Source organism: Oncorhynchus keta, chromosome 21 (genome assembly GCF_023373465.1).
Source record: "Oncorhynchus keta strain PuntledgeMale-10-30-2019 chromosome 21, Oket_V2, whole genome shotgun sequence".
Taxonomy (NCBI): domain Eukaryota; kingdom Metazoa; phylum Chordata; class Actinopteri; order Salmoniformes; family Salmonidae; genus Oncorhynchus; species Oncorhynchus keta.
The window spans coordinates 12,521,257-12,545,009 of NC_068441.1; the positions used below are offsets into that span (position 1 = coordinate 12,521,257).

At 41.0% G+C, this 23,753-nt stretch overlaps 2 protein-coding genes across 4 annotated transcripts in view; one reads left to right on the top strand and one right to left on the bottom strand.

Annotated features, from left to right (window-relative positions):
* Nucleotides 1-10,781, top strand: part of LOC118400143 (6-phosphofructo-2-kinase/fructose-2,6-bisphosphatase 4-like) — a 28,998-nt gene extending 18,217 nt beyond the window's left edge. For 2 of the 3 annotated variants that reach the window (XM_035796675.2, XM_035796673.2), the window contains exons 8-14: nucleotides 1,269-1,476; nucleotides 3,084-3,230; nucleotides 3,345-3,449; nucleotides 6,843-6,972; nucleotides 7,084-7,146; nucleotides 7,284-7,348; nucleotides 7,892-8,759. In XM_035796675.2, coding sequence (XP_035652568.1) covers nucleotides 1,269-1,476; nucleotides 3,084-3,230; nucleotides 3,345-3,449; nucleotides 6,843-6,972; nucleotides 7,084-7,146; nucleotides 7,284-7,348; nucleotides 7,892-7,951 — 778 coding nt within the window. In that variant the 3' untranslated portion in view covers nucleotides 7,952-8,759. Of the gene's footprint in view, nucleotides 1-1,268; nucleotides 1,477-3,083; nucleotides 3,231-3,344; nucleotides 3,450-6,842; nucleotides 6,973-7,083; nucleotides 7,147-7,283; nucleotides 7,349-7,891; nucleotides 8,760-9,198 lie in introns of those variants that run through there. The other variant, XM_035796674.2, reaches the window with a different exon arrangement.
* Nucleotides 10,782-17,524: 6,743 nt separating this feature from the next.
* Nucleotides 17,525-20,925, bottom strand: LOC118400145 (actin-related protein 2/3 complex subunit 4-like). Its single transcript, XM_035796676.2, has 6 exons — nucleotides 20,771-20,925; nucleotides 20,204-20,322; nucleotides 20,013-20,124; nucleotides 18,495-18,590; nucleotides 18,223-18,393; nucleotides 17,525-18,105 (listed from the first exon to the last, which is right to left on the bottom strand). Exons 1-6 carry the CDS (start codon nucleotides 20,822-20,824, stop codon nucleotides 18,100-18,102), a joined length of 558 nt encoding a protein of 185 aa, XP_035652569.1. The 5' UTR covers nucleotides 20,825-20,925; the 3' UTR covers nucleotides 17,525-18,099.
* Between the last annotated feature and the right edge of the window lie 2,828 nt (nucleotides 20,926-23,753).

The window sequence follows — 23,753 nt, forward strand, 5'->3', positions numbered from 1 at the left end:
TGCGAGAACACCACCAGAGCAGAAGCAAAGAAAATGTCTAATGGGCCCTTGTATATTAGTCACACAGCACTGAATGTTGTGTAAACACCAACCCAAGAGGCTTGTAGGAAGTTAGAACATAAACTGTGACAGAATCACACACTGTCATGGATGCATTATGACTGTGTCCTCAAATTCAGTCTTCAAGACTGGCAGACATTTTATGCTGGCAGTTAAACGGGTCAAAAGTAAGAACATCAGTACTTCATTACAACAGAACTATATTGAACAAAAATATAAATATTTGACTGAGTTACAGTTCATAGAAGGAAATCAGTCAATTGAAATAAATAAATTGGGCCCTAATCTATGAATTCCTCATGACTGGGCAGGGGTGCAGGCATGGGTGGGCCTGGAAAGGCATAGGCCCACTAATTGGAGTCAGGCCTAACTAATCATATATTTTTTTCCCACAAAAGGGCTTTATTGCAGACAAATAGCTTCTTGATAAACCACACCGGTCAGGTGGATGGATTATCTTTCCAAGGAAGAAATGCTCACAGATTTCAAACATTTGTGCACCAAATTTGAGATTTTTGTGCATATGAAACATTTCAGAGATTTTATTTCAGCTCATGAAAAATGGGACAAACACTTTACATGTTGCATTTGATATTTTTATTCAGTATACTTAAAGATCGCTCTGTCATTTCCTGGTTGCAAAAATTATAGGTTGCCTAATTTCAGTTTGACAAATAAGCAAGCAAAGTGTTTAGTCATTGTAGCATCGAAAGTGCTGTGAACTATATTTTCTATAACCAAATATATTTTATTTCCATCTGTTTGAAGCTGGTGCCAAACAAAGTTAGACTCAAAAAAGAAACTTAAGAACTGGAAGCATAGAAATGGTGCACATGGAATCCATCTACTGCTTCTTAGACTTTCTCATAATCTGAAAGAAATATGAGTTATAGATCTGTCAATGTGAATTTGGTCAAGTCACCCAATTTACATATTGCAGCTTTAAGTAAATATGTTACCTAAACATACATGGTTAACTCCTGTTTCCCTTTCCATATACAATCATGTTTATTACATATCAGTCCATATCCACAGTAAATCAAATAGTAATTCATCAAATGTCCCATTTACAACAGTCAATGACATGTTGCTTGTCCTTTTAAACCCGGAATCATTTTAAAGCTGGTTTCAATGCATGTTGTATCTACGAGGTTGCTCTCTTTTATAAAGTAAGGGATTCCTAAAGCTCTCTGACATGTATCTCCCAGGCATCTGTCCTACATTAAGATCATGGATGTGGGCCGGAGGTACCTGGTGAACCAGGTCCAGGACCACATCCAGAGCAGGATTGTCTACTACCTCATGAACATCCACATCACGCCACGCTCCATCTACCTGTGTCGCCATGGAGAGAGTGACCTCAACGTCAAGGGCTGCATTGGAGGAGACTCTGGGCTCTCACCCAGGGGCAAGGAGGTACGGCTAACTATCCTTAGATTCCATCTCTACCTTAAGAGTTCTACTTTTTGTTTCTTCAATATTGAATAGGTTTCCATATTTTGGAATAGATTGCATTTAATTTTGTAAAAATGTTACCCCTTTTTCTCCCCAATTTTCGTGGTATCCAATTGTTAGTAGCTACTATCTAGTCTCATCGCTACAACTCCCGTACGGGCTCGGGAGAGACAAAGGTTGAAAGTCATCCGATACCCAACCAAGTCGCACTGCTTCTTAACTTCTTGCGTCAAGCAATCCCGTATTCGAGAGCGTAATCAGCCTCAAGCTCATTACCATAACGCAACATTAACTATTCATGAAAATTGCTAATTAAATGAAAGAAATATATTCACTCACAAGCTTATCCTTTTGTTAACAACACTGTCATTTCAGATTTTCAAAATATGCTTTTCAACCATAGCTACACAAGCATTTGTGAAAGAGTATTGATAGCTAGCATAGCATTAAGCCTAGCATTCAGCAGGCAACATTTTCACAAAAACAAGAAAAGCATTCAAATAAAATGTATCTTTGAAGAACTTCAGATGTTTTCAATGAGGAGACTCAGTTAGATATCAAATGTTCAGTTTTTCCAAAAAGATTATTTGTGTAGGAGAAATCGCTCCGTTTTGTTCATTATGTTTGGTTAAGAAAAAAAACAGAATTCAGCGCCAAACGTTTTTCCAAATTAACTCCATAATATCGACAGAAACATGGCAAACGTTGTTTAGAATCAATCCTCAAGATGTTTTTCACATATCTATTCGATGATAAATCATTCGTGGCAGTTTGGTTTCTCTTCTGAAGCAAATGGAAAAATACACGCAGCTGGAGATTACGCAATAATTTAGACGGAGGACACCAAGCGAACACCTGGTAAATGTAGTCTTATGGTCAATCTTCCAATGATATGCCTACAAATACGTCACACTGCTGCAGACACCTTGGGGAAACTACAGAAAGTGTAAGCTCATTCCTGGCCCATTCACCGCCATATAAGGAGACATTGGAACACAGCGCCTTCAAAATCTGGGGCATTTCCTGTTTGAAATTTCATCTTGGTTTCACCTGTAGCATCAGTTCTGTGGCACTCACAGATAATATCTTTGCAGTTTTGGAAATGTCAGTGTTTTCTTTCCAAAGCTGTCAATTATATGCATAGTCAAGCATCTTTTCGTGACAAAATCTTGTTTAAACGGGAACGTTTTTTTATCCAAAATTTAAAAGAGCACCCCCTATATCGAAGTTAACACAGCGCGCATACAACCCGGAAGCCAGCCGCACCAATGTGTCGGAGGAAACACCGTGCACCTGGAAACATTGGCTAGCGTGCACTGCGCCCGGCCCGCCACAGGAGTCGCTGGTGCGCGATGAGACGAGGATAGCCCTACCGGCCAAACCCTCCCTAACCCGGACGACGCCAGGCCAATTGTGTGTCGTCCCACGGACCTCTCAGTCGCAGCCGGTTTACGACAGAGCCTGGGCGCGAACCCAGAGTCTCTAATGGCACAGCTGGCGCTGCAGTACAGCGCCCTTAACCAGGATGTTTTCTTTTCTCTCTTTTATGTTGATTGTTCTCTGGGCAGTTTGCCAAGTATCTGCACCAGTTCATCCAGTCTCAGGAGATCAGTGATCTGAAGGTGTGGACCAGCCAGATGAAGAGGACCATCCAGACAGCTGAGGCTGTGTCTGTACCCTACGAGCAGTGGAAGGCTCTCAACGAGATAGACGCGGTGAGGACTCGACTCGGCTCAGCAATGCCACCTGTGTGACTGTATGTCGGTGATCCTCAAACACACCCCATACAGTTTGTATATCTGAAGTGGTGTGTTTTCTGCTATCCTCAGGGTGTGTGTGAGGAGATGATGTATGAGGAGATCCAACAGCACTACCCTCTGGAGTTTGCAATGAGGGACCAGGACAAATACCGCTACCGTTACCCCAAGGGAGAGGTGAGTGTGAGGAGAGCATTCTCTAATGCCTCATTTAATCACATTGGAAGTTTACATGCACCTTCGCCAAATACATTTAAACTCAGTTTTCCTCAATTCCTGACATTTAATCCTAGTAAAAATTCCCAGGCTTAAGTCAGTTAGGATCACCACTTTATTTTAAGAATGTGAAATGTCAGAATAATAGTGTAGAGTGATTTATTTCCTCACATTCTCAGTGGGTCAGAAGTTTACATACACTCAATTTGGTAGCATTGCCATTTAAATTGTTTAACTTGGGTTAAACCTTTTGGGTAGCTTCCCACAATAAGTTGGGTGAATGTTGGCCCATTCCTCCTGACAGAGCTGGTGTAACAGTCAGGTTTGTAGGCCTCCTTGCTCAGACACGTTTTTTTTCAGTTCTGCCCACAAATTTTCTATATGATTGAGGTCAGGGCTTTGAGATGGCCACTCCAATACCTTCACTTTGTTGTCCTTAAGCCATTTTGCCACAACTTTGGAAGTATGCTTGGGGTTATTGTCCATTTGGAAGACCATTTGTGACCAAGCTTTAACTTCCTGACTGATGTCATCTCTAGGAGAAAGAATGCGTCTCCTTCCTGAGCGGTATGACGGCTGCATGGTCCCATGATGTTTATACTTGCGTACTATTGTTTGTATAGATGAATGTGGTACCTTCAGGCGTTTGGAAATTTCTCCCAAGGATGAACCAGACTTGTGGAGGTCTACAATTCTTTTGACATTTTTTAAGTCTTGGCTGATTTTCTTTAGATTTTTCCATCATGCAAAGAGGCACTGAGTTTGAAGGTAGGCCTTGAATACATCTACAGGTACACCACCAAATAACTCAAATGATGTCAGTTAGCCTATCAGAAGCTTCTCAAGCCATGACATCATTTTCTGGAATTTTCCAAGCTGTTTAAAGGCACAGTCAACTTAGTGTATGTAAACTTCTAACCCACTGGAATTGTGATACTATGAATTATAAGTGAAATAATCTGTCTGTAAACAATTGCTGGGAAAATTACTTGTCATGCACAAAGTAGATGTCCTAATCGACTTGACAAAACCATAGTTTAACAACACTGTCATCTCAGATTTTCAAAATATGCTTTTCAACCATAGCAAAACAAGCATTTGTGTAACAGTATTGATAGCTAGCGTAGCATTTAGCGTTAGCATTCAGCGGGCAACATTTTCACAAAAACAAGAAAAGCATTCAAATAAAATAATTTACCTTTGAAGAACTTCGGATGTTTTCAATGAGGAGACTCTGTTAGATAGCAAACGTTCCGTTTTTCCTGAAAGATTCTTTGTGTAGGAGAAATCGTTTTGTTCATCACTATTGGCTACAAAAAAACAAACAAATTCAGTCATCAAAACGACAAACTTTTTTCCAAATTAACTCCATAATATCGACTGAAACATGGTAAATGTTTAGAATCAATCCTCAAGGTGTTTTTCACATCTCTTCGATGATATATATAGTTCGTGGAAGTATGCTTTCTCCTCTGAATCACATGGACAAATGCTTTCAGCTGAAGATTACGCACCAATTTCGACAAAGGACACCAGGCGGACACCTGGTAAATGTAGTGTCTTGGTTTCGCCTGTTGCATCAGTTCTGTTGCACTCACAGATAATATCTTTGCAGTTTTGGAAACGTCAGTGTTTTCTTTCCAAAGCTGTCAATCATATGCATAGTCAAGCATCTTTTCGTGACAAAATATCTTGTTTAAAAAGGGGAATGTTTTTTTTTATTATCCAAAAATGAAATACTGCCCCTAGAGTATCAACTGGTTAACAAGAATCTTGTGGAGTGGTTGAAAAACAAGCTTTGACTCAAACCTAAGTGTTTGTAAACTTCTGACTTCAACTATATTTATTATGAAAGGGCTCTACCAACCTAGATACTTTTATGTGTGCCAAGAGATGTGTGTGAGAACTTGCTTCTGCTCCACTGTAGTTCTTCACAATGACAATTTGCATCAAAATAGATGAGAAACTAAGTGAATGTTTTGCTCATGCGGTCCAAATGTAGTTTAATTTGGCACTGTGACATTAAACCACATCCAGGTGGCTAATGGCCATGTACACCTTGCTAATGAGCCGTAGTAAATAAAGCCCCCTTCCTCCCCTGTCTGTCTGTGCTCCAGGCTCTGGGTACAGGCTGTTTTTCAGTTGGCATGAACAATCAGTGGTGTGTTCTCACTTTTAGTCCATCCCATTGCTGCCACTTAGAGAGATGGAGGTGGTGATCAGCGAGGCTGTCTCTCCCACTCAGTAGTGGGGGAGAGCATCGTTGTCTAAGACCCTTTACTACAGTACTAATGGCTTATCGTTATGTGGCGAATGGCTTATTAGAATTAAGTGTTCTACCTTGTTTTTCCCACTGTAGACCCATTACTGAAGATAATTTCTTCTACATTTACATTTACATTTAAGTCATTTAGCAGACGCTCTTATCCAGAGCGACTTACAAATTGGTGCATTCACCTTATGACATCCAGTGGAACAGCCACTTTACAATAGTGCATCTAAATCTTTTAAGGGGGGGGGGGTGAGAAGGATTACTTTATCCTATCCTAGGTATTCCTTAAAGAGGTGGGGTTTCAGGTGTCTCCGGAAGGTGGTGATTGACTCCGCTGTCCTGGCGTCGTGAGGGAGTGTGTTCCACCATTGGGGAGCCAGAGCAGCGAACAGTTTTGACTGGGCTGAGCGGGAACTGTACTTCCTCAGTGGTAGGGAGGCGAGCAAGCCAGAGGTGGATGAACGCAGCGCCCTTGTTTGGGTGTAGGGCCTGATCAGAGCCTGGAGGTACTGAGATGCCGTTCCCCTCACAGCTCCGTAGGCAAGCACCATGGTCTTGTAGCGGATGCGAGCTTCAACTGGAAGCCAGTGGAGAGAGCGGAGGAGCGGGGTGACGTGAGAGAACTTGGGAAGGTTGAACACCAGACGGGCTGCGGCGTTCTGGATGAGTTGTAGGGGTTTAATGGCACAGGCAGGGAGCCCAGCCAACAGCGAGTTGCAGTAATCCAGACGGGAGATGACAAATGCCTGGATTAGGACCTGCGCCGCTTCCTGTGTGAGGCAGGGTCGTACTCTGCGGATGTTGTAGAGCATGAACCTACAGGAACGGGCCACCGCCTTGATGTTAGTTGAGAACGACAGGGTGTTGTCCAGGATCACGCCAAGGTTCTTAGCGCTCTGGGAGGAGGACACAATGGAGTTGTCAACAGTTCTTCTGTTGCAGTTTTTGTCTGTGCTCTGTTTTTAATTTATTTTTACCTTGAAGTTTTTGTGTGTGAGACCCTATTGTGACCCTGCCCTTTTGGGTGAGTTAGTATCTTGTTTTGTCTATTGGTGTATCTGACAGTTACCCTGTCCACTCAGTCCTATGAAGACCTGGTGCAGAGGTTAGAGCCGGTCATCATGGAGCTGGAGAGGCAGGAGCATGTCCTGGTCATCTGTCATCAGGCTGTCATGCGCTGCCTGCTGGCCTACTTCCTTGATAAGACAGCAGGTCAGTCTGGTTGTCTTTCCTGGATAACAGTGATGGACGGAAGGTGTTTATTTTCGCACTTTGTAGATCTCTTTTATAGTAGATTTCTTAGTCATGTGTGTTGTTTCTCAGAGGAGCTGCCCTACCTGAAGTGCCCACTGCACACCGTGCTGAAGCTCACACCAGTTGCTTATGGTAAGACTGGCCTTCCACTGCTACCCAGTCCTGTCTGCATCTGTGTTAATATCAATTGCAAAATAGCATAAATATTTTAGTATTGGATTTAAGTGGTTTATAATGCAAAAATGCACCTTTCTGGGCTCTGTCTTCAGGCTGTAAGGTGGAGTCCATCTACCTAAATGTGGATGCAGTGAACACTCACAGAGAACGCCCAGAGGTTGGTATATCTACATACGTTAATTAATTTGATGGATAAGTTGGAATATGTGCTATGCTTGACGGATAACTCTCAACTCAGTAACCTGTTGTTGAGGAGTATTTGAATGCAGCTGTAGTGCTTTTCAACAGTCCCGGTTGCCATGGCTTCACAATCAGAAGAGCGTTTAATAGTGGGTTAGAGTGGATTCTTCATTGTAGATGTGTGTGTAAAGATGGTGATAGTGACTCATGTAGTGACCTTTGTCCATTGCCTTTTCACACCCTCTACCTGAATATACCTGTAAGAGGATTGTGGGATAGAACGCTATGATTCATGATATGTCATCAGGTGAAATCTGTCATTAGGAATCATGCTCAGGCCATTTCTTTATTGTATATGTAGAGAAGAATTTGGGGAGTGTAACTATGATAATCAACTTGGGTAATTAAACAATGTACTGTGCATCTTTATCACATCCTGTCTTTCCCACCCATCCTCCCATTCTATCCATTTTGTTCCCCTGATGTTTGACCGCAACCTTTTTGTTTCATTGCTGAACAGAACGTAGAGGTGTCACGGATGGCAGAGGAGGCTTTGCTAACAGTACCAGCTCACCAGTGAGATAGTGTCCCTCACTCGCTCTATCCCTCACACTCCCTCCTTTCCACTCCTCCCGCTGGCCCTGCCTCCATATTTGCTCCTTCAATCAGGCAGTTAGTTCTTAATTACTCCATTCCCTCTACTTCCTGACATCAAAAGCACTCTGATTGTTCTACTCAGGTTGAGTCAAAGTATCCAATTAAAGTAATGATAATTAACTGGAATCCAGTTCATTTGAATATCCTTACTATAAGTAAGGGTCTGGTGTCCTTTTTTTTTTTTTTTGTCTGTTTATTGAAATGATATTTTTCTCTCAATTGACATGGTTTTGCAAATGAATGTTGTATTTCCAAACCAGAGCACATTTTCATTTCAAATGTTTATTTTAATTTTAGGATAATCTTTTTCATTTAGTCTCATGGAAGGGATCCTAATAAAATACCTATTCGGGAAGCTCAGTATTTGGAATATTTGTCAGTCATGTGTGGCTGATGTGAATCGATGTCTTAATTAGTTTAAAAGTTGAATGTCTGTCTGTCAATGTTCATTGCGTTGCACAAATGTCTACTTGATTTGAGGTAGTGTTTTGCACCTGGACTCTGAGTCTTAAACTCTTTTAGTACTAATTTAATAATTTTAAAAAATTCAGTTTAGTATATATTTTTATTTGATCATGTAAGATGAAATGTTTGTTTATGTATGAAGAAGGCCCAGAGAAACATATATTTTTTAATAAAAAAAATGTGAAGGTCTGCTCCACATGGAATATGACCGGGAGTAATTTCCACATCACTGTTTACTGACTGCTAATAAAATCTACTTGACCAGTCCTGCTGTATTTTATGTATCGATGCATCAAATCTCATGTTTTTGTTCTACAAATGTCTTGATAAACCACTGTGCTACGCAAATAAATAGCATTTGTTCTTCAACCTTATTTGTATGCAAAGGCTGGATTGGAAAAATGTCCTCTGAATGAACGCCTATTCCTCACTCTGTACAAACGCCTGTTGGTATAACACTGCTTGTCTGTCTGCCTGGGACGTTAACCATTGCCATAGCAGTAACTCTCTTCATCCACAAAGCATACTGCAGAACATGCCCCCCCCCCGCCCTCCACCCACCTCCACTAATTTACTTTTCCTAGATTAGGGATGGGCAATTGACAGCCCCCTTCTGTAGGTTAATTGGTAACCCCAGCACATCTCCCTTGTTTTGAAATACCATTGACAGATGTGGTTAGTCAGCCTTGTATGTTCCTCTTTCAGAACGTCAACATTCATCGCACCACAGAAGATGCCTTGCAGACAGTCCCAGCTCACCTCTGAAATCAAAACCAATCGGGTTGAAGTTGGGCCTCTTCTGTCTCCCAGATTTGTCACTACATGTGTCATTACTTGTGGCCCTGGTGGTACAGTCTGGATGAGATCTGTTCAATAACCCACTCAGCTGATATGTTATTTTTGTGGGGTGATTGTTTTCCACTTCTTCTGCCTCTGAGCACAACCTCATCTGCTTTTGGTGTCTCTGTTCAGAGCAATGTGACCTGGAGGATCGAGAGCCTTTTGGCATCTCAATTGGCCTGTACTCCTGTCTTTTGTAAGTATAATTCTCAGTCTACAGCACATTCAGTCCAATTGTTAGAGGTCAGAATAGAAATGCGAATACAATTAACCGTTCTGCTTGCGTTGTAGGGTTTGGGGGTATGCATTCACAGAATGACTCTGACCTATTACTGCTCCAATCTCATGGTAGGAAGAGGCACAAGTCCTTGGTACTAGTTTGGTTTGTGTGTTAAAGCTTTATGTACAGCTGACAGACTTGTCTAGGAGAGAAAGGGACTGAAATGTATTTTTGTAAAGTATGAACCCCTCAGTATCTGTTTCCATTAACTTGTCCAATGTTTTTTTTTTTCAACATTTGGAAAATAGATTAGATTTAAATTAGATAATTGCCCGCTGCATAGTGTGTCCATTGACTATTCTAGTGTCGATTTAAAAAATAGCAGGATGTAATGTCACACCAACAAAACAAACTAGTATTGAATTTAAATAGTGGTTGAAGTGTTTGTATTATGCATTTAGGCAAATTGTATACCCATTAATTGGGGACAGTCTGTATGCTCTCCCACCTATCGGTTTCATGTCTCAGGTAGCCCGCTAAAGTCAGCATTGATAGAATGCAACAATTTACCTATATTTGCCATATTCTATTAATTATCATGTGCCAACATATCGCCTTGGTCTGTGCTGTAAAAAAATTAAATAAAAAACATGATAGCAAAATGTGTAGAATAGCAAGAAATTTGCTTAACTGCCAAACTTTCTCTCAGCCTCGTGGCATAATGTGAACAAAAGCATGAGATGAGCTATAAAACATTTTTTTTTTCTTCTGTGCCCCATGGCAAAAAGTGTAGAATTGCAAAAGGGGGGAACTTGCACTCCTGTAGATCTGAAAAAATTGGATGGTGAAACTTGCATCCAGCCAAACAAAAGCAAGGCATAGAAATTCAGCCTTCTTGAAAGTATGGATGAGGATCCTGCAAATAAATATTTTTATAGTTAAAATGGATTTGGTAGGCATTTAGAATTAAATGTGGAGTGGTACTTCATAGTTGTGTTGACATCAAGTGCCCTGCGTACTTAAATGATTTGGCAATCATAATTTATTCCAAAAACACTTTCCACCATTTGTCGCAATATAACAAGTTTGACAAAAGAGTACACCTGTTTTAACAGATTATTTATTTTTTGATCTTTCAAAAATGTCTCCATTATCTGCTGTTTCCATTACCTCACAAATATTTCTTATGCGGCGTTGCTTTTGTTGAATAAACCTGGGTCAATGGAAACCTGTCTACTGTTACTCTTTAGAAAGTATTGACTGGTTCACTTGTCTAATTTGAACCTCAGTGTCACTGTGTTGTCTTTTCATGTCAATGTGTTATGTAATCTACAGGTAACTCGAATAAATGAGGGATACAAAGTATTTTGAAAGCAGGTGCTTCCACACAGGTGTGGTTCCAGAGTTAATTAAGCAATTAATATCCCATCATTCTTAGGGTTATCAAAGATGGTCTACCAATTATATTGACAAGACAGTTGATTGACTGCTTTAACAATGTTAATGCATGTCCTCGAAGATGGAAGGAAGTCTGGTGAGAGGTGAAATCAGTTGGGAGACCATTCTAGCTAGTGTGAGGGCAGATTGCTTGTGAACACCAGCCCATAGAGCTAGATAGAGGACTAATCTTTATCTTTGCCATTATAGCGTCTGTGAAAGTATGGGCAGCGCCTTCAATTTAAAGTATTACATTTTCTTCTTCATTGGTTCATTGCTCCCAAATCAGGAATCCCCACCCAGTTGACTACTTTAAAATGGTGGAAGCCCTCAATGGGAAATGTCCATGTTAACGTTTGGTAATATCTACAAAACATTTATTCGATCAAATAAGCCATACGTAACAAATGACCAATTACATTTTTTGTGGATCAAATTCAACACATTGAGCTCCATAAAAATATATGTATTTTTCGTAGACAGAGTTTGGGTGGAGTAAAACCGCTTGCTTCGCCTCTTCCTCTGGGATCATGTTTAAAAATACTGGGCAGGCCATTATTTTGAATACCATGGCTATGCCCCCATCTACAGGGCACGAATGAAAATTATGTAACAATATGCCATTGACATCTCAGTCACCAGATCTCAACCCAATTTAACACTTATGGAAAATTTTGTAGCAGAGCCAGAGACAGCATTTTCCACCAACACCATAAATAAAAAAAATAATGATGGAATTTCTTGTGGAAGAATGGTGTCACATCCCTCCAATAGAGTTAGACACTTGTAGAATCTATACCAAGGCGCATTGAAGCTGTTCTGGCTCGTTGTGGCCTAACGCCCTATTAAAACACTTTATGTTGGTGTTTCCTTTATTTTGACAGTTACCTGTATCATATTATTATACTGAACAAAAATATAAACGCAACATGCAACAATTTCAAAGATTTTACTGAGTACAGTTCCTATAAGGAAATCAGTCAATTGTAATAAATTCATTAGGCCCTAATCTATGGATTTCACAGAACTGGGCAGGGGCACAGCCCTGGGGGGGGCATAGGCCCACTTGTGAGCCAGGCCAACCCACTGGGGAGCCAGGCCCAGCCAATTCCCCACATAAGGGCTTTATTACAGAACAAATACTCCTCAGTTTCACCAGCTGTCCAGGTGGCTGGTCTCAGACATCCCGCAGGTGAAGAAGCCGGATGTGGAGGTCCTGTGCTGGTGTGGTTAGGGTTGCAAAGGGAAGTTAACCCCAGGAATATTGGGACTTTTGTTTAAATTCATCCAAAAAGTTAGCTTTTAACAGTGAACCTTTTTTTTATGGGATACACATAAGGCAATTCTAGGTATTGTGGCATATTCTGGTTAAACTATCTCCAATTCAATGGAATTGTAACCATTTGCATGCACAGTGCATTATTCCATCACATGTACAGCTGCTTCTCAAGATCTTGCACACTAATGAGATGCTATTGAGCCCACACAACTACACTGTCTGCGCCAAGGACTACATGCTTTCTGGTAAGTTTTGATTACAATACTGGGTGGGGTGAATATATTTTATACGACATACATTGTTTTTTGTTAACTAGTAAATAGTAGCCTACAGAAAAGTGTGTAGGTGTGTACCTATTTTATTCTAATCTTTACAGGAAAATGCAACGGGCACTATCTGATGTGTGGAGACATTTCACTAAAGCTAATGTAGAAGGAAAAGATGTGTACCTTTGCAAATACTGTGCCAAATCACATGTGAAAAATGCAGCAAAGATGCAGAATCATCTGGTCATGTGCATAAAGTTCCCTCAGCGCTCACAACAAGCAACCTCTGACAAAAGTCCCTCTACTTCTATTCGAGGTGAAAATGATGAATCAGACACCTTATCGATAGCAACAGCTCATGGTCCTGGAATCAGAAGTTTTTTGACTCAATGGAGGAACGTAGTCAGAGAAATGCTGATAAAAGTCTTGCTCGAGCTGTGTATGCAACTGGTTCACCTCTGATGCTCATAGTCAATGTGTATTGGAAGAGATTTCTGAATGTTCTTCGCCCAGCATACACCCCTCCAACCAGACATGCTTTATCTACTCATTTGCTGGATGCAGAGTTCAACAGAGTTCAAGTGAAGGCCAAGCAAATCATAGGGAAAGCAGACTGTATTGCAATCATCTCTGATGAGTTGTCAAATGTTTGTGGGCAAGGAATAATTAACTACATCATCTTCACCCCTCAACCAGTATTCTACAAGAGCCCAGACACAAGGGACAACAGACACACATACATAACAGATGAGCTGAAGGCAGTCATCAATGACCTTGGACTAGCGGTCAACCGATTAATCAGAATTGGCGATTAATTAGGGCTGATTTACACCTTTATTTAACTAGGCAAGTCAGTTAAGAACACATTCTTACATTCTTGTTTTCAATGACGGCCTAGCAACGGTGGGTTAACTGCCTTGTTCAGGGGCAGAATGACAGATTTTTACCTTGTCAGCTCAGGGATTCAATCTTGCAACTTTAGGGTTAACTAGTCCAACGCTCTAACCACCTGCCTCATGAGGAGCCCGTCTGTTATGCGAATGCAGTAAGAAGCCAAGGTAAGTTGCTAGCTAGCATTAAACTTAATCAATCATAATCACTAGTTATAACTACACATGGTTGATGATATTACTAGTTTATCTAGCGTGTCCTGTGTTGCATATAATCGATGCAGTGCGCATTTGCGAAAAAGGACTGTCGTTGCTCCGTGTACCTAACCATAAACATCAATGCCTTTCTTTAAATCAATACACAGAAGTATGTATTTTTAAACCTGCATATTTAGCTAAAAGAAATCCAGGTGAGCAGGCAATATTATCCAGGTGAAATTGTGTCACTTCTCTTGCGTTCATTGCACGCAGAGTCAGGGTATATGCAACAGTTTGGGCCGCCTGGCTCGTTGCGAACTAATTTGCCAGAATGTTATGTAACTATGACATAACATTGAAGGTTGTGCAATGTAACAGGAATATTTAGACTGATGGATGTCACCCGTTAGATAAAATACAGAATGGTTCTGTATTTCACTGAAAGAATAAATGTTTTGTTTTCGAGATTATAGTTTCCGGATTCGACCATATTAATGACCTAAGGCTCGTATTTCTGTGTGTTATTATGTTATAATTAAGTCTATGATTTGATAGAGCAGTCTGACTGAGCGATGGTAGGCACTAGCAGGCTCATAAGCATTCATTCAAACAGCACTTTTGTGCGTTTTGCCAGCAACTCCCGAGATTAGGCTGGTGTAACGATTTGATGTGAAATGGCTAGCTAGTTAGCGGGATGCATTTCAAACATCACTCGCTCTGAGACTTGGAGTAGTTGTTCCCCTTGCTCTGTATGTGTAATGCTGTTTCGAGGGTGGCTGTTGTCGATGTGTTCCTGGTTCGAGCCCAGGTAGGAGCGAGGAGAGGGACGGAAGCTATACAGTTACACTGGCAATACTAAAGTGCCTATAAGAACATCCAATAGTCAAAGGTATATGAAATACAAATGGTATAGAAAGAAATAGTCCTATAATTCCTATAATAACGACAACCTAAAACTTCTTACCTGGGAATATTGAAGACTCATGTTTAAAGGAACCACCAGCTTTCATATGTTCTCATGTTTTGACCAAGGAACTTAAAATGTAGCTTTCTTACATGGCACATATTGCACTTTTACTTTCTTCTCCGTCACTTAGTTTTTTCATTATTTAAACCAAATTGAACATGTTTCATTATTTATTTAAGGCTAAATTGATTTTATTGATGTATTATATTAAGTTAAAATAAGTGTTCATTCAGTATTGTTGTAATTGTCATTATTACAAATCATTTCTAAAAATCGGCCGATTAATTGGTATCGTTTTTTTGTCCTCCAATAATCGGCATCGGTATCGGCGTTGAAAAATCATAATCGGTCGACCTCTACCTTGGACCACAGAAGGTATTTGCACTGGTGACAGACAATGCTGCGAACATGAAGGCTGCTTGGTCTAAAGTGGAGGAGTCCTACCCTCACATCACACTCATTGGCTGTGCTGCTCATGCATTGAACCTGCTCCTCAATGACATCATGGCGCTAAAAACAATGGATACACTCTACAAGAGAGCCAAGGAAATGGTTAGGTATGTGAAGGGTCATCAAGTTATAGCAGCAATCTACCTCACCAAGCAAAGTGAGAAGAATAAGAGCACCACATTAAAGCTGCCCAGCAACACCCGTTGTCATCATGTTTGACAGTCTCCTGGCAGGGAAGGAGTCTGGAGTGTGGAGAAATGGCCATATCACAGTCCGCCGATATGGACAGCCCCATCAAGAGGATCCTCCTGGATGATGTATTCTGGGAGAGAGTGGAAAACAACCTGAAAACAAAAGCTGTAGCCATTGCAGATTGAGGGAGACAATGCCATCCTGTCTGATGTTCAGACTCTGCTTGCAGATGTAAGAGAAGAAATATGTGCTGCCCTGCCCACTTTACTGTTGCTCCAAGCAGAGGAGACTGCAGTTCTGAAATATATCAAGAAGCGTGAAGACTTCTGGCTGAAGTCCATACACGCCCCAGCGTATATGTCATCACTGCCGTGTCTCGCCACCTTGGCCTGGATGAGGGCAAGGTTCTTGCCGGTCTGGCGAAGTACACTTCCAACCAAGGGCTTTGGGATGGAGATGCAATATGGCAGTCGTGCCAACATGTCTCATCAGCCACCTGGTGGAAGGGACTTTGTGGATCTGAGGCTCTTTCTCCTGTTGCCTCCATCATCCTCCAAATCCCACCAACATCAGCTGCCTCAGAGTGCAACTGGTCCTTGTTTGGGAACACACACACCAAAGCACACAACAGGTAGATCAATACAAGGGTTGAAAAATTGGTGGCCATCCGGGCAAAATTAAGGCTTTTTGAGCCTGACAACGAGCCAATCTCAACAAGGTTGGAAAGTGATAGTGAAGAGGAGGTGTCAGAGTCTGATGTTCAAGAGGTGGACATTGAGCAGGTCCAGGGAGGTCCTGAGAGGAAGACAACCAAAGCTTTTAGTTTGACTATCATTTTACAGATGTTGAATGTTTTTGGGAGATGCTATAGATCATTGGGGATCATTCAATATTCCCTTTTGTTGTTCAATGAAATCATCCCATGAAGAGTTAACTCATTTAAAGTTCAATTCGTAACTAAAAATAGTTTATTTCCATTGGAAGGATTTAATCATTTGCAATGTCTACTTAAGGTAAAAGGTTTGTTCTGTCTCCATCTGATATAGTAAATATATCCAATGCAAAAAAAACATTACATTTAAAATGGTATTATTAATTTGCATATATTCCCACTGAAAGTTTCTGCCTCTGAATATTTCCCAAAATGTGCAACCCTAGGCGTGGTTACACATGGTTTGCGGCTGTGAGGCTGCTTGGACGTACTGTCAAATTCTCTAAAACAACATTGGAGGCAGCTTATGGTAGAGAAATTGACATTGATGCCGTCAGCATGCTAATTGCACGTTCCCTGAAACTTGAGACATCTGTGGCATTGTGTTACGTGACAAAACTGCACATTTTAGAGTGGCCTTTTGTCCCTAGCACAATGTCCACCTGTGTAATTATCATGCTGTTTAATCAGCTTGTTGATAAGACACACCTGTCAGGTGGGTGGATTATCTTGGCAAAGGAGAAACGCTCACTAAACAGTGATATAAACCAATTTGAGCACACAAGCTTTTTGTGAGTATGGAACATTTCTGGGATCTTATTTCAGCTCACGAAACCAATACTTTAGATGTTGCATTTATATTTTGTTCAGTATATTTCTATTGTTTGGCTACACAATCAGCAGGTGCATATGTGGGCAAATATAATTGTTGGTGCTTATGTAGGCTGATATTGGATCCAAATGTTTGCTCATTGTTTTCAAAATGTCAAGAATCCTCCGCTTACAGCTTCAATAAAGATGTGGTATTTTTATACAGATGCCTCAGATTCATAACAGAGGTCATCTATTACAATTGACCTCAGTTGTCTTTTTCTGGAAATGTGGATTTTTTCTCAATCAGCCAAGCACAATTGCATACAACTTACTAAAGAGCACTAGTGTTGAATGAATATGCTGGAACAAAGTGTTATGAAAATAAACTTAAGAAAATAATTGGCTATAATGCAATACGCGTTGGCAGTAGGCTTACGAAAGAAGGGAAAATCACTTTCAACATAAATACTCCAACCACAGTCTGAGCTAGAGGCCCACACGACCAGGAAGCACACAAGATCTGACTCACTCATACTAGGGCCAGCAAACACATTCACTTCCCCTTTCTCACAACTGAAATAACACAAGAGTCCTTTACGAACAGAAACAGCTGATCTTAGCAGAGACTAGAGTCTCAACCAACACAGCTAGTGCCACAGAAAGAGACAACGTGCATATCAAAATGGTATGCACACTTAACCTCATGACTGAGGATGTGGACAAAAAGAGAATTTATGGAGAAACACACAAGCACCATTACTCAAAAGTACAAACAAGCTGTCATGAGTTTTATTTGATTATATCATTCATCATTACGTATCGTATGACAGCTTAATAAATCTGTGATGCGTCTTGTACTAAAATGTAACCATACATCTTGTTTTTCCTCTCTCCATGATGAGCGTACTGAACAGGTTAATATTTTGTAACAAAAAGGAGAAAAACAAAAAAAACAAGTGTACATAAAGAATGTATAAAAACAATACAGGCTATTTCAGTTAACACATTCTCATTGTCCCCGTCATGAATATCCACCTGGTTAATACTTAAGGACCCGCCTTGGTTTTGAGATTTGCTCTAAGAGGCAGAAAATTAAACATTTAATTATATACAGTCATCAATATTTATGATTACAGTACATACTTGAGACGCAGTTGGGTGCCACACACCCACACTGGATTGGTCACTTTTCTATAGTCTTCGCCATGGATTGGTTGTTCACTCACAGTACGCGTCACCACCCTCTTCCTGCTAATCGGGCCCTTGAGCCTGCCCTTTCTCTCACAGATCCATGGTCATGGCCAAGTCATGTGATAAGTGAGAGGGATTCGATGACACCGCCTCAGAACTGCAACAGAAGCCATTGACAAACAATCGTTTCATTATTCCCAGCGATTTGACCACATTTCTATAAATGCATTAGAATCTAGATTTTTCTCTTCTTCTAAAAACATTGCGGTCTTACATTCTTGAGGAACTCCTCCGCAACGATACGGGCACGGGCGTTGACAGACAGCTTCATCTCGCTGATCTCCTTGTCAATCTCCTCCATGAAGGTGATGACGAAGTCCACTAGCTTGTGCTTGTACATCTGCTCCGTGTGGAAGTTGGTGATGAGGAAACTAATGTCATAGCCCTAGATGACAGGATGGAGAGATGGAGGAAGAGAGGTCTTACAACATCTGAAGCAAACCTAACACCAACTGCATCGTGTCCGGTTGTCTTGACTCCTCTCACCTCAACGGATTTCCTCCTGAGAATGAAGAAGTTCTCTGCTCTCATCATCATGAAGCGCATGAACTTGTGGCACAGGATCTTCTCAATCTCATCAGCCTGATGGAGCCAATCAGAGCACCAGTAAGCATTTCCCTTGAACACACTTTTTTATTAATTGGCAGACAAAAAGGCGTTTAAAACATACACTTGGTGTACAAAACATTCCTAATATTGAGTTCCCCCCCAGAACAGGCTCAATTTGTTGGGGCATGGACTCTACAAGGTGTCAAAAGCATTCCATGGGGATGCTGGCCCATGTTGACTCCAATGTTTCCCACAGTTGTGTCAAGTCTTGATTTACACAGGAAACTGTTGTGTGAAAAACACAGCAGTGTTGCAGTTCTTGACACAAACTGGTGCGCCTGACACCTACTACCATAACCCGTTCAAAGGCATTTCAATATTTTGTCTTTCCCATTCACCCTCTGAATGGCACATGCACACAATCCATGTCTCAATTATATATATAGATATATATTTATATGAGACATGGATTGTGTGTGTATATATACACAATCCATGTCTCAATTATATATATATATATATATATAAATAATTGAGACATGGATTGTGTGTGTATATATATATATATATACATACAATCCATGTCTCATATAAATTATATATATATACACACACAATCCATGTCTCATATAAATTATATATATATACACACACAATCCATGTCTCATAAATTATATATATATATATATATATGAGACATGGATTGTGTGTGTATATATACACAATCCATGTCTCAATTATATATAATCCATGTCTCAATTATATATATATAAATAAATAAATAAATATATAATTGAGACATGGATTGTGTGTGTATATATATACAATCCATGTCTCATATAAATATATATATATATATATACACACACACACACACAATCCATGTCTCAATTATTTATATATAATCCATGTCTCAATTATATATATAAATAATTGAGACATGGATTGTGTGTGTATATATATATACACAATCCATGTCTCAATTATATATATATATATATATAATTGAGACATGGATTATATATAATTGAGACATGGATTGTGTGTGTGTGTATATATATATACAATCCATGTCTCAATTATATATATATATATAATTGAGACATGGATTGTATATATATATATACACACACACACACAATCCATGTCTCATATATATATATATATATATAATTGAGACATTGATTGTGTGTGATATATATATCTATATATATATATATATTGCCTCCTCCCCTTCATCTACACTGATTGAAGTGGATTGAACAAGTAACATCAATAAGTGATCACAGCTTTCATCTGGATTTACCTGGTCAGTCTCATGGAAAGAGCAGGTGTTCTTAAAGTTATTGTTTTTGTGTTTTTTTACACTCAGTGTATGAGAGACTATTTAACACACAACATCAAGATAATGGAAAGGTGACATTGAAAGCGAGAAGGAGAGTCATAACCCCTGACCTGCTTCACTGCAATGCTGACTCGCACAGAGTTGATGGAGCCCTCGATTAGGACCTTCTCCTTGTCATTGCGGCTGATTACCACAGGCTGTAGTAAGAGCTCTTTACTACTCCTGGAATGACAATACAGTGTGTCACAAATAACACTAAATGATATCATTATGAGAAGAGAGCAGGAGAGAGCTCACTCACCTGACCTCCACCTCTGGCTTGTTGTGGCGCTCCACCACCTGAGAGGAGAAGTTCTCCAGGCAGAGGGCGGCCTGCAGTGTGGCACGCACAGCATTCAGGTATGGGCGTAGTGTCGCTGTCTGAGGGAGTGGGTGACGAAATTAACTTTGAAACACTACTATTACAGATCAATGATTACGACAATCTTCCAGAAACCCCCCCCCCCCATTCTCAGGACACACAACTGAGGCTTTACATCTCAGACAGACTGCTGTCCAGACCTCTAGAGAGGAAGTACCATGTTACTACAAGCATATTTAGCCTCCTTGTTCTTTTGCATAGTATTGAACAATCAATGAATGTTGTGGTGTCAGCGCGTTCTAGATGTAATATAATCAAAGGGATCGGATAAGACAAGTATACAAGTCCAACTGGTTTGATAACAGCTTTGATCCAGATTTTTTTTAGAGCGCGCACCATCCCGCCCACATTAATCTGCAACTATCAAGCCACCAGAATGAAGATACTGTTTTAACCTAGGAATTTGAAAACAGAGATTTGCATCGGTATTTATGATAAATCACTCACCATTTCTCTGTTGTTCTGGGTTTGAAGGCGGAAGTAATAGTGCCACGCCTGCATCCAACATCTCTTCCGCAAATTTTACACTTCTTATATCACAACGAACAGAGCCAGAGAAGAAGAGGCAAAGCGAGAGGGTCGACTCCGCCCAAAATCTGTCTGCGCAGATTAAGCAGACCAAGTGAGGAGTTTTTTTTTTTTTTTTTTTAATATGTGAGGCTTATTTGATCGAATAAAAGTTTCGTAATGCTTAGGTTGTTACGAGTTTTTGTATATGTTTTCTACAAAAGATCATTGGCTAGCTAGAATGTTCCCACTTTATCTGGCCTCTTCCCACCTTCCTAGCCAGCAGATCAGACCCGCATGCTTACAGCTGCACTAGGATCAGACAGCATTTCTGTGTAATAATTAAGACAACGGAGCAACCAAGAGATACGCAGTGGTGGAAAAAGTACTCAATTGTTATACTTGAGTAACAGTAAAGATACCTTCATAGAATTTGTAAGTCGCTCTGGATAAGAGCGTCTGCTAAATGACTTAAATGTAATGTAAATGTAGAAAAGTCCCCCAGAAAAATACTACTTGAATAAAAGTCTAAAAGTAGAATATCAAAAGTAAAAGTATATATAATTTCAAATTGTTTATAATAAGATGATCAAATGGCACAATTTTATATATTTGTATAACTTCCACCTTTTTTATTTAAAATGTTCCTGTCCTGCTAAGCATTGAAAATGTAACAAGTACTTTTGGATGCCAGGGAAAATGCATGGAGTAAATTTCTTTAGGAATGCAGTGAAGTAAAATTAAAAGTTGTCAAAAATGTAAATATTAAAGTAAAGTACAGATACCTAAAATAAATCAAAATGTATTTATCACATACGCAGAATTCAACGAGTGTAGACTTTACCGTGAAATGCTTACTTACAAGCCCTTTCCCAACAATTCAGAGTTAAAAAGTAAGAAAATAGTAACTCAATAGATAACAGTAAGGGATGGATCAAAGATGAGGGGTGGCATCAGGCACACATCATTTTATAGCCTAATAAGCAACTAATTCTAAAACAGGCTATTTAGAGTGGTCTCAGTCAAATGATCCATAGCCTATAGGCTAGAAAGTCTTGACCTGCTCCACAACAGCCCAGTCCATGTGGATTGAGGTGTGCTCAGCCCTCCGTTTCCTGTAGTCCACAATCAACTCCTTTGTCTTGCTGACGTTGAGGGAAGGGTTGTTGTCCTCCCTGTAGGCTGTCTCATCTTTGTCGGTGATCAGGCCTACCAACGTCGTGTCGTCTGCAAACTTAATGATGGTGTTGGAGTTGTGCGCTGCCACGCAGTCGTGGGTGAACAAGGAGTATAGGAGGGGACTAAGCACACCCCCCTGAGGGGACCCATGTTGGGGGTCAGCATGACAGATGTAGTGTTGCCTACACTCACCAACTGGGGGCGGCCCATCAGGAAGTCCAGGACCAGATGCAGGGGAGGTGTTGAATCCCAGGGTCCTTAGCTTAGTGATGAGCTTGGAGGGCACAATAGTGTTGAACGCTGAGCTGTAGTCAATGAATAGCATTGTCATGTAGGTGTTCCTTTTGTCCAGGTGTGCTCCAGACTGCTGGTGTGGCGGTAATACAGTCACTGCAACATCCCTATGATCATTGGATGTTATTAAGTAACATGTTTATTGTTAGCATGAGTGCTTCTTGTGATACTATGTAATACATGGTTATTAGATACAGTCCTTTGCTCCAGTTCTAACCATTAGCATTTCTTAATGCATAGTTTATCCCATTATATTGCACTCTGCACATACGTATGCAGTATATGTATCTCCTGTGTAGCATATTCATTATCTATCTGTCTCTGTACATTTACAGAACTATCGTCATGTACATCCCCATGCACATCTTCATCAGTGTGTGTAAATAGAGTTCCCTGTGTGTGTCAACTCTTGGACTGCTTTATTCCCCTCTAACCGGGAGCGGTGTCAGTGAGTCACAAACCAGTAGAATACGTAGACCCTGTTTTCTCTCTTTTCATTGTCTCGCCGGATTTGTGACTTTGCTGACACAACTAAAGTATGGCGCCCACCTGCGGTCCAGTGGAGTATGGCTCTGGGGTATCCAGTGGACTACTGCCATGTGGATTATACCTCCTCTCTGGAGCCTTTGGGAGCCCTACGCCTGCTGACCGTGCAGCATGAACCCTATGGCCCCTCTTCTCCACCTGTGGGATATTACTCAGCACCAGGTGGGGCTGCAGTAACACCCCAATGTGTGGGCTACCAGGCAGTCACATCGCTGCATCCGTCAAATGGTTTTCCGTTTTTTTTTTCCAGTGGAGCAGAATATACCGTGTCTTCTTCGCATCTTGAAACAGCAAACCAGATCCTGGGAGTCCTCCGGTCAGGGGCGCCGGTCAGGGGCGCCCTCTCCGACCGCCTGCAGTGGAGGACATGTCTCTTCGTGTGCAGGGCAATTAAAAATAATTCCACTAGCAGACCTTCAGTTGTGGCAGCGTCCAAATTAAAAGTACACAACGCAGAAAGAACCACGCTACATGGGCTTAGTCTCCATAGCAGGCAGCTCCAGATGACCAGTCGCAGCTAAGGACAGGACGTGTCCATGCTCGGTCTCAGTTGCAGCCATGCTGTGGCCGAAGAGGCAGAATACTCACACCCTACAGTCAGTCGTAGTCGGTAATGTTGCTGAGGCTGCTGAAGCAGCGTCCTTCTGCTGAACTCCATATGACTGTCTCATGTCCTCCACTGCAGGCGGTCGGAGAGGGCGCCCCTGACTGGAGGAATCCCAGGATCTGGTTTGCTGTTTCAAGATGCGAAGAAGACACGGTATATTCTGCTCCACTGGAAAAAAAAACGGAAAACCATTTGACGGATGCAGCGATGTGACTGCCTGGTAGCCCACACATTGGGGTGTTACTGCAGCCCCACCTGGTGCTGAGTAATATCCCACAGGTGGAGAAGAGGGGCCAT